At 61.1% G+C, this 10,711-nt stretch overlaps 1 protein-coding gene across 1 annotated transcript in view; it reads right to left on the bottom strand.

The window, feature by feature from the left end:
- Window positions 1-1,356: 1,356 nt before the first annotated feature.
- IGFN1 (immunoglobulin like and fibronectin type III domain containing 1) overlaps window positions 1,357-10,711 on the bottom strand; it is a 30,634-nt gene continuing 21,279 nt past the window's right edge. Inside the window, exons 18-25 of the mRNA XM_047754932.1 lie at window positions 10,475-10,648; window positions 9,638-9,766; window positions 7,731-8,033; window positions 6,779-6,867; window positions 4,932-5,127; window positions 3,479-3,787; window positions 2,494-2,820; window positions 1,357-1,782 (exon numbers count right to left, since the gene is read on the bottom strand). Of these exons, the coding sequence (XP_047610888.1) occupies window positions 1,769-1,782; window positions 2,494-2,820; window positions 3,479-3,787; window positions 4,932-5,127; window positions 6,779-6,867; window positions 7,731-8,033; window positions 9,638-9,766; window positions 10,475-10,648 (1,541 nt within the window). The 3' untranslated portion in view covers window positions 1,357-1,768. The remainder of the gene's footprint in view (window positions 1,783-2,493; window positions 2,821-3,478; window positions 3,788-4,931; window positions 5,128-6,778; window positions 6,868-7,730; window positions 8,034-9,637; window positions 9,767-10,474; window positions 10,649-10,711) is intronic.

Below are 10,711 nucleotides of genomic sequence, written 5' to 3'. Positions count from 1 at the left end.
CCGGGTCCCCGCCTGCACCGGGGTCTGTTTCCTGCCTGGCAGCCCTTCCCTGCCTCTGCCCCCATCCCCACTCCTCTTAGCTTTCAAAGATGTCACCACCTCTAGGAAGCCCTCCAGGATGCTTTCAGCCACAGCATCCCCCTCCTCGGAACTCCTCAGGGCATCTCATCCTTGGGATGTGTATCCCTTATACCTTGGGTTATGGCTTCTGGTGGGCAAGTCTTCCCCTCCCAGAAGGTAGGCCCTTTGAGGGTCTCTCCCTGCACAGGCTGGTCAAAGGCATGGCGTATCTCCATAAGCCACCAGGAGGCCAGGTCTTGTCCTTGGGTCTCCTTGGAAGGCCCAGTCCCCCCGTCCCCCCAGGGGCGCAGAAAGGGCTCATCTCTCATCCTTGCTGGATGAGCCCTGCTTGGCACCAGGCAAGCCACGGGCACCTGCTGACCACTCTGTGTGACCCTCTTTCCCCCTTGCTGATACCTTAGACTCTAGGCTGCAGTCCCCCCCGCCCCCCACAGTGTGGGAAGCAGGAAGCTCTTAGCAGATCAGCCCAAAGGCCCTGCAGTCTCTAAGGACTTCCTCTTCCCAGGCCCCTGGGCCCGCAGCTCCCAAGGCAGGGAGGTGAGGGGTCTCAGTGGGGCAGGGGTGGGCCACGCCGACACAGACAAAAATCACCTGGCCCATCTCTGCCTCGGGGACACTCCTGGTCCAGTTGGGGACGACTCTCTCTCCAGTTCCGAAAGCTGTCACTGGTCCCCTAGCCCCCTTCTCAGAAAGTGCTGATGTCCAGCCTCCTCTCCCTCCCCAGCCCCTCATCCAGCACCTGCACAGGCTCAGCCTCCCTCCTTCTGGTCCCTGGGGACTCGGACTATTTCCTGGGAGCCAGCCCTTGAGGAGGAAGGAGGTGGGGTGGGGGGATGTCACACGGGGGTCCTTCCCTGGAGAGAGAGGCATTCCATCCTGTCTGTGTCACGGGGCCTGGGGCTGTGTCAGGGCCAGGCGGGCCCTGGGCCTGAGTAGGGGTCAAATCCCACGCGCCTGATGGGCCCCCGGAGCCAACCCTGGGGTGCCATCTCACCCAGCCTCCGCCCAGGGAGGCCCCGGCTCTGCAACTCACGGGATCTTGCAGGCAACACGGGCTAGGACTCAAGGCGGTCTCTGTGCTACAAACCCTCGGCTCATTCTCAGCCTCCCCACCCCAGGAATGGTACTTGCAGCCCAGGCTGCAGAAAAGCGCAGTCCTGACCCCCCCCCACTTCCCTGCAGTAGGAACCAGTGCCCCCCTTTCCCGGTACAAAGGCTCCATACTGGGGACCCTTCCTGGGCACCCCAATCCCCAATTAATCTTCAAACGGTCTGTTCACACCAGCCAATGCTTTATTGAAAAGAAGCACAGAAAGCATCCCCCACCCCTACAAACACACACACACATGCCCGCCATGCCCGGCTCTGACCCAGATCCTCTGAGCCCCCCGCCCTCACTGGGGTCATAGAGGTACAGCTCGTCCTGCCCTCCGGCCACAAGGACGTGGCCTCCATCCTGCAGACAGACCCGCGCCCTCTGAGCTCGGGAGTAGGAGGTTCGCTGTCACCCCATTCAGGGACAGTCCTCCTTTGTCTCCCCAAAGTGCCCGGGGCTCTGGCACTGCTGCGCCCTCTGTCCTTTGGGACTGGCTCCCCAGCCGCACGGTGTCAGGAGTGAAGCTTGAGGGGACCTGGTGTCCTCCAGCAGTCGTGGGGCCGGGCAGGGCCTTTCCGGGGTGAGGCGAGGCTAGGAGTCAGATTCTGCAAGACACGGAGCACATGTGTGCCAGGCTGGTAACCCCAGGGGTCAGGCGTGGGGGCACCGTCAGGGGTGTTGGGGGGCAGACCCACAGCTGCCCACGTTCTCCGAGTTTGGGCCCAGTTCTTCCCTGGCCCCTCTGGCAACCATAACGACCCCAGACACTGGGTGTGCACAGCCGGGCACTTTGAGACACCCCCTTCTGAGGTAGAAAGGGCCATTTCTGCACAAAGGGAAACTCCGAATAAAGTAAAATGTTTAGCAGTGACTTTTTTTTTTTTCTATTCAAAATGTTTGAAGTGCTACTGGGGAAAAAGGTTTTCTCATCAACACCCATGATTTGCTTTCCCCATGAAAGGGCCAGCCTGGCTTTGGGAATGCGGGACTCTGGGCATATTTATAAAGAAACAGCATGGGATTGAAACGGCTTTGCAAGGCCATTCTGGGAAGCTTAGGTGGCTGGCACGTAGCTCCTTACTCCAGAGGCCGCTCACCTGCAATCCAGCCCAGGGCCTTGGACAGAGGAGCAAATCAAGACCCCGGGAGGTCAAAGAGCAGAGTTCACGGAGCCCCTGCCCCTGGGGACCTGGCCCAGCACCCCACGAGGGAGGGGCTTCGAGGACCCCCCCACACCCCCCAGGCAGGTGGCGGCTACTTGTCTGGCTCTCCCTCCCCTCCCCCAGCTCCCCTGCTGGGCTGACGACAAGCCTCACCTACAACGATGAGGGTGGCCGTGCTGACCGCCTGGCCCAGCGTGTTCTCGGCCACGGCCTTATACTGGCCGCTGTCCTTGGCGGAGACGCTGGGGATGACCAGGGAGCACACGCCCAGCACGTCGGTGCTGTACACGGCAGGGTTCCCTGCCAGGCTCTGGTCGTTCTTGAACCAGGTGACGTGGGGCCGGGGCCAGCCCTGCACAGCGCAGGTCATGCAGCATTCGCAGCCCAGGGGCAGCAGGTGGGTCCGCAGCCCCACCAGGAAGCGTGGCTTCTGGCTCAGGTCTGGCTCCCGGAAGCTCGGGTGCTTCACCCTGCCCCTGTCTGCGGGGGAAACGGGCAGGAGAGGATGCTCAGAGAGTGAGCAGGGGGCTGAGGCCTTCCTGCCATGTCCCCACCCCCACCCCCGCCCCGTGAACTTGGCCCCAAGGCTGCCCCAAGGCATTTTTTGATCCTTTTATCAAAAGCCTTTGGGGATTTCTGTTTCTGTACTGCAAGCTAACACACATTCTCTGTGAATAAACTGGAAAATCTAGGAAATCAAAGCGAGAGAGAAAACAAACCAAGCCCAATCTACCTCCTGGTGACCGTGGCTACCACTCTGGTGTGGAATCTTCCAGACATTTTTATTTTTTATTTTATTTTTTTTGCTTTTTGGGGCCGCACCCACGGCATATGGAAATTCCCAGGCTAGGGGTCAAATTGGACCTCTAGCTGCCAGCCTACGCCACAGCAACGTGGGATCCGAGCCACATCTGTGACCCACACCACAGCTCATGGCAACGCTGGGTCCTTAACCCACTGAGCGAGGCCGGGGATTGAACCCGCGACCTCATGGTTCCTAGTTAGGCTGGTTAACTGCTGGGCCATGAAGGCAGGACCCACCCTCATTCAGAGGACAGGGTGCAGGCATGCAGGACTGGCGGGGGGGGGGGAGTGAAGACCCCCCCCTTTTCCTGCCCTCCGCCCAGCACAGGCTCACCTGGCTGCTCCTTTGGGACGACCCAGGGGTGGCGTGTGTCTGAGGGCTCGCTGGTGCCCAGCTCATTCTTGGCCACCACGCGGAAGTGATACTCGCAGCCTGGGAGGACACCCACCAGGGTGAAGCGGCAGTTGTGCAGGCGCTCGGCTGCGGGGCGCCAGGTTGCACAGGTCGAGGAGCGTGTCAGCACCGTGTAGTGCAGTGGGGTGGCCCCCGCCTCGGCCTCATCTGGGGACGGTGCCCACTCAGCTGTCACAGAGCCTGGAGTGACTTCCTTCAGGACAATGGGCCCCGGGGCCCGTGGGCACGCTGCGGGGACAGAAGGGGAGGGCTGGGGCCTCGGTGCACCTGGTTGTAGCCTGGCTGCTGTCTGGCCCTGTCAGGTCCCCTGGTCCTCCCCCCAGGTCTCTGAGTCCTCCCCCAGGTCCCCTTAGCCCTCCCCAGGTGCCCCAACTCTGTCCCAGGCCCCTAGCCCTCCCACCAGGTCCATGAGTCCTCCCTGGGTCCCCTAGTCCTTCCCAGGTCCCCAAGACCTTACACAGGTCCCCAAGTCCTCCCCAAGTTCCCCTATTCCTCCCATAGGTCCCCTTAATCCTCCCCCAGGTCCCCGAGTCCTCCCCCAGGTCCCCGAGTCCTCCCCCAGGTCCCCAAGTCCTCCCCCACATCCCTTTAACCCTCCCCGGATGCCCCAACTCCTCCCCAGGCCCCCCTAGTTCTGCTTAGGACCCCTAGTCCTTCTCTCAGGTCCATGAGTCCTCCCTGGGTCCCCTGGTCCTTCCCAGGTCCCCCTAGTCCTCCCACAGGTCCCCTAGTCCTCCCCAGGTCCCCCTAGTCCTCCCCTAGGTCCCCTAGTCCTCCCCCCAGGTCCCCTTAGTCCTCCGCAGGTCCCCTTAGTCCTCTCCCAGGTCCCCAAGTCCTTCCCAAGGTCCCCGAGTCCTCCTCCAGGTCCCTATCCAGGGCCCTGGAGACGGTCTCGCCAGGCAAGGGCCAGGTTCTGCAGTGACTGCGGGGGCGGGAAAGCTCTCAGAAAAGAAGGCCCATTTTAATTCACTTGGGCTTATAAGTAAAACAACACAGGACCCAGGGACAGAGTAGGGGCTTTCCTGAGACCACATTACAGACCCCCCCACTGTGGCTGTGGTCACTTCTGTGTCCAGAAACCCCTCCGGGGCTGGGGCTGGGGGATGGCGGTCTCTGGGGTGGGGAGTGGAAGGGGGTGCCTGTCTTCACTCACAGACCCTGAGTGAGGACCACTGGGCTCCTAGGATGGCTGTGGGCAGCTGTCCCCATGTGCCTGGGGCAGGAGGACAGCGCCTCCTTGTCCCCATCTGGGCCCTCATCCTCCAGGGTGGGGTTGTGGCCACCTGGACCCCCAGGCCGGGTGGAATCCGGGAGACCTGGGACCAGGCCCTGGGGAGCGGCCAGCTGTGTCCAGCCCCAGCCGGGCCCTCACCTGCCACCCTGAGGCGGAAGCTGTAGGTGGCCTCCTCCCCCTGCAGGCTCCGCAGCACCACGGTGTAGAGGCCGCTGTCCGCGAGGCTGGCTGCAGGGACCAGCAGCTGGGTGAGGCCGTCTTTAGCGGAGGTCACACTTCTGGCAGGCAAGGGTAAGCCGTCCTTCAGCCAGGTCACCTCCGGCATGGGGGCGGCCTGGGAAGCGAGGAAGGAGGGGAGAAGGGGAGGGGAGAGGGGAGAGACGATGGCGCTTGAGCTGGGCCGAGGTGTGAGTGTGACAAGCCTTCTAAGAGGCATGTCCGTGGTGGTGGTGACAGGGGCTGTTGTGGGCAGCGGGCATGGTGGCCAGTGCTGGGAGACGGAGCTGGAAAGGGGGGCTGGCAAATGCTCTAAGGGCTCTGCACATCACACCCACCCAGACACCTGATGTCATGCTGGGGGCCATGAGCTGCTGCTCTATGGTGTGGCGAGGAAGAGAGAATTAAACCTGGATTCTCATACGGGGCCGAGGGAGCGAGGGTGGGTAGGAGTGGGGAGGGCTGGTGGGGTCCCTGCTCTCATCCAGGAGGGGGAGTATGGTGGCCTGCCCCTGGCCAGTGTGGGGAACCAGCCCAGCTGCCTGATGGCCATGCCACCAACTCCCGTGAGACCCTCAGCTCTGGGTGTGCTGGGCGTCAGAGTCACGTGGGGTGTGACCGTGACCCACCTCACAGGACTGTCTGAGGACCCGAGACGTTAACAATACACGGGTGGGGGTGGGGGGAGAATGGGGCCCAGGACGGAGCAAACACTCAGTGGGTCTTAAATATTTTTGTCATCATCACCGCAGTCACTATTATGGTGTAATGGCTAAGAACGTGTGATTTAGAGTTAGCGCCCGGGCTGCACCTGCAGCCCATGGACGTTCCCAGGGCAGGGGTCGAATCGGAGCTGCAGCTCCCAGTCTACACCACAGCCACAGCAACTTGGGATCTGAGCCACGTCTGGGATCCACAGTGCAGCTCAGGGCAACACCGGATCCTTAACCCACTGAACGAGGCCAGGGATCAAACCTGTGTCCTCATGGATAGTAGTTGGGTTTGTTACTGCTAGGCCACAAGAGAAACTCCCTAGATCCAGGTCTGAATCTAGCTCTGCCACCTGTGAGCGTCCCACATGGATGATGCTGATGAAGGTGATTTTAATAATACAAATAACCACAATGATGATAACAATAGCGAACACATACTGGGTGCTTGCCATGTGTCCAGAACTATTTATGCACTTTTAAGTATTAATTCCTTGAATCCTCAGGACAACTCTTTGAGATAAGTCACTATTACTACGTCCATTTGACAGATGAGGATGTGGGATCAAGAGCGGTTAAGATTTACTTCCAAATTCAAACAGCTGTCGAGTGATGAGACCAGAATTTGAATCCAGGCCCCTGTGCTTCTAACCACTACACTGGCCGCTCAGCTCCGCACACAGAGACACTTGGTGCCGCTTGGGGACCGTCTTGAGTCAAATGCAGGCCATGTGTTTGCACATCACACATTCTCAAGTCAAAGGGCTGCGTGACCGGGGCTGTAGCCCCCCTCCACCATTTCCAGACTCAGAAGGTGGAGAAAGTGTGCACCCCCCCCTTAGAGGTGCAGTACCGGGAGCCACCACCAGAGGGGTTCAGAAGCCCAAGCAGAGTGACCGCCCAGTAACCAGGGGCACTCAAGAAAAGGTCCCTCTCCTCCCTGTCTCGCCACTGCCTGACACCCAGCACAAGCCCAGGTCACTGACCAGGGGCCAGAAGGGGACTGGGAAGGAAAGAGGCCCACAGGGCTGCCCCCTGCAGCCCACCAGGTGTGCTCACCTCAAAGTGGACAGGCACGCGAACTGTGTCCCCAGCTCTGACCATCAGTGGGTCCTTCATACTGGCGTCCAGGAGGAACCTGGGACGGACTGGAACACACATGGGGCTGCTTGTCACTGCCCTGTGCATGTGGGCCCCAGCCCTGGGTCACCACCAAGCAGCGGGGAGGGGATGCTGGGATCTGCAGGAGCTGGAGAGGGGGCTGGAGGGGATCTGGGGGAGCCTAGGGCGTTGGGGCAGGGGCGATGAGTGCAGGGACGATGGGGCTGAGGAAGCACAGCCGACAGGGAGAACCTGTCGGAACGGACGGGACAGGGTGGTGAGAAACCAGAAGGAGCCCAAATCCTACACTGGTGGTGAGACACGACCCTCGGAAGCAGGCAGGGGCCTGAGGCCCCTGGCATTGGGGGAGTGCCAACGAGGCCCCTGGGAACTTTCACCAGACGCCTCCCGTATGGTCACAGGGACAACCGGGGTCTGCTGGGACAGCCCAGCGTCAGCCTGGGCCAAAGGCAGGTCCACTGCTCCAGGAACAAAAGGGGAGGAACCGTCCACCTTCCAGTAACCGGCGGGGCGGAGGCGGGGGGGGGGCAGCTCCTGCTCCGACGTGAAGGTGGGAGCCGAGGGGCCAGTCTCTCAGGCCCAAGAATTCTGGGTGGGCCTGGGTTTGGGGTCAGTCACCTGGCTCAAACCCTGGCTCTGCCACACACCAGCGGTGAGGGCGGCCCAAGGCAGCGTACATGTGACTTCAGCTTTCTCATCTGTAACTTGGGGATAATATTGACCTTGTAGGATTTTCACAAGTTGTCATGAAAGCACATTTCTGAACAGACCTGGCCAGCTTGGCATCCAGCCCCTCCAGGCATCCATAGTGAACCTTCTGGAAGCTGGGGGGAGGGGATCGGAGCCCCCCTAGGAAGGGCCTGGGGCTGCAGGAGGGTGTGGCACTCACCAGTGACGGGCATGGCTTGCACAACTGTGTCCAGGGTGGCGGGCTGGCCGTGGCCACCGTCGTTCACTGCTGTCACCCGCACGAAGTAGCCCTCCCGGGGCCGCAACCCCTTGGCGGTGAAGGTGGTGCCAGACACGGTGCCCGTGTGGCACGGGGTCCAGTGGACGCTGTCCGAGCTGCACAGCTCCACCACGTAGCCCTGGGCTTCGTCCCCATCCTGGGCATCCGGTCGGGCCCAGCTCAGGGTGATGCTCGTGTGTGACGTGTCTGTGACTCGGAGGTCCCTCACGGGCCCGGGGGGTTCTGGCCAGACACCAAGGGGGTCAGAGGTGTTGGAGGGTATGGCCTCTCCTGAGGGGTCCCCTCCATGAGTGGCTGTGGGTCCCTTTCACTTAAGGATCCATCTGCGGACATTCCCGAAGCACCTGCCTGCACCCAAATCTCTGCTCGGTCCCGGGCTCCTCCTCAGTCTGCACACCCAGCCCAGGTCACCTCCTCCAGGAAGCCTCCCCTGACTCCTTCCATCCACTTGCCGACCTGCCACCCCCTTCCCCTGATCTCCCATAACTGCCCAAAGCTGGCATTTTAGTTGATGAGAACTTAGGCTCCAAGACCCCTGAAAACTAGAATTCTCTGTTTTTTTTTTTTTTTTTTTTCCTGAGCTCTAAGCTCCGGGTCAGGACGGCCCTGGGCACTTGGTCCACACTTCGTTTCGTGCTCTTTCCCTGTGAAATGGGAACCATGACAACATGGCTCACCCCCCATGAGGGTTTCAGAACAGACTGTGGTGTGTGTAAAGGGCTTTGTGAACAGCATGGGGTCCAGGGCTCTGGATGCCAAGCTTGGGGACCACCTGGTGGGGGGCACCCCTGGGCGCCCAGCCCCGAGACTCCCCTGAGTCTCTCCAGGCCCCATGGCCACTTCCTTGGGGCTTGTCTGACACAGAAGGACACCCCTGGCTGCTCCACAAGGGCTGGGAATGTGCCACTTCCCTACTGTGGCGTGTCACGGGTGGGGTCGGGAGAGGTGCATAGAGCAAATACCTGTGTAGAGGGAGGCACTGATGGGTGGGGTGCCCTCTGCTCGACTTTGGGAAATTTGTTGGGTTTTTTTCTGTGTTTGGGGGCTTTTTTGTTTGTTTCTGTCTTTTTAGGGCCGCACCTGCAGCATAGGGAAGTTTCCGGGCTGGGAGTTGAATCGGAGCTACAGCTGCTGGCCTACACCACAGCCCCAGCAACGCTGGATCCGAGCCACATCTAGGACCCACACCACAGCTCACGGCAATGGTGGATCCTTAACCCACCGAGCGAGGCCAGGGATCAAACCTGCATCCTCATGGATACTAGTCAGGTTCGTTACCACTGAGCCACCACGGGAACTCCCTTGCTTTGGGAAATGTGGATTAGCCACGCTAGGACAGCTCTCTCTCTCCTGTAGGACCTGGAGATGCCTTAGCCACGATGACCACAGGCCTTCTTAGCTGTTCCTGCTGTTCTCACACTGTTGGCACCTCCAGGGGCCCTGGTGTACCCAAGGCCACAGGGAGGGCAGTGCTGCTCTAGCCTAGAGGGTCCCCACGGATGCACCTGATCCTGGCACAATGCCAGGGTGGGGACTTGCTAGTGAGACTCTCCTGGGAGCCCCCCCCCCCAACCCCTCACCACACCACCCGGGATGACCCCTCACTGTGGGAGAGTGGGTGCTGACAGGGCTGAGACCAGTGAGTGACCTGGGAAGGCCTCTTCCAGTCCCCATTTCTGGCTGCTGAGCCTGTCTGGTCTCCATGACAGGGCTTTAGGCCTGTCTGCCAGCCCCCCCTTTCCTCAGGAATGTTCCTAGCCTGGGGCTTCTGGTCCCCTCCCCGCTCACCCCGCTGCCATCCTCTCCCGGGCTGGCACTGCACTTACTCATGGGGTCCCTGGCAAAGACAGCATCCGACGGGGGCCCAGGTTCTCCGAGGCCAGCAGGAGCCACGGCCGTGACGCGGAACTCATACTGAGCTCCCTGCCGCAGGTCTGCCACTGTCCATGTCTTCTCTGTGGAGAGAGAGTCCTGCCTGATGGGGCTGGTGGGGTCTGGGCAACACTAGCCTGGCTACACCCTGCCCCACCCCTGCCGCATGTGACCCGGCCCTCCACAGGGGAGAAGGATGCTCCTTGGTGTCTCAGGGCTTGAATCCATTTGGTTCTGCCACCAATGTGGGGGAAGTCTCTCTGGTTCCCTTGCCAGAGATGCGCGGGTCGAGCCCTGAAAGGCACAGCCTGGCACCCAGCACAGCCTGCCTGGCACCCTCACCCCCTTCGTCCTCCTACTGGCCTGGTTTTGGCTTTTCTGCATTCCTCTTGGTTTCAGAACTAAGTTCTTAGGAATCTACTTGGGAAGGGGACACTTCTGCTGTCTGGATGAGGAGCTGTGAGCAGCCTGGGCGGGACCTCCATCAAACCAGGGTCTCCCAACCCCACCGCTACTGACATTTTGGGCCAGACGCTCTGTTTGGGGAAGGGACGGGGGATGGGGGACAGTGCCCTGGAGTTGAAGGATGTGCAGCCACATCTCAGCTCCAGCCTCCCCCCACTTCAGGGTGATGACTCCAAAAAGTTCACATGGCCAAAGGCCCTGGGGTCAACCCCCCACAGGCGAGATGCCCACACTAAAGCCACCTGGCTTGATGCCACCGCAGGACCCCGGGCAGGGGTCCAGGGAGGCTGTGGAGGCCTGGATGGTGGGCACCCCCGGCTGCTCACCGGACACCGGCTGCTGGTTCACGGCTGCCCAGGTGTGGCTTCCCTTCTTACGCTTCTCGATCAGGTAGCCCAGGATGTGGGCACTGCCCGGGCCCCGAGGTGCGGTCCATGACAGTGTGATGCTCTGGCTGGAGGCTGACAGGATGGTTGGGGAAGAAGGGGGCCCGGGCAGAGCTGGGGACAGAGAAGGAGCTGGTCAGCCAGAGGCTGGGAGAGCGGCTACTCCAGCAGGTCCTG

The sequence above is a fragment of the Phacochoerus africanus genome, chromosome 12 (assembly GCF_016906955.1).
Source record: "Phacochoerus africanus isolate WHEZ1 chromosome 12, ROS_Pafr_v1, whole genome shotgun sequence".
NCBI lineage: Eukaryota > Metazoa > Chordata > Mammalia > Artiodactyla > Suidae > Phacochoerus > Phacochoerus africanus.
This window is presented reverse-complemented; position numbering and strand designations above follow the sequence as displayed.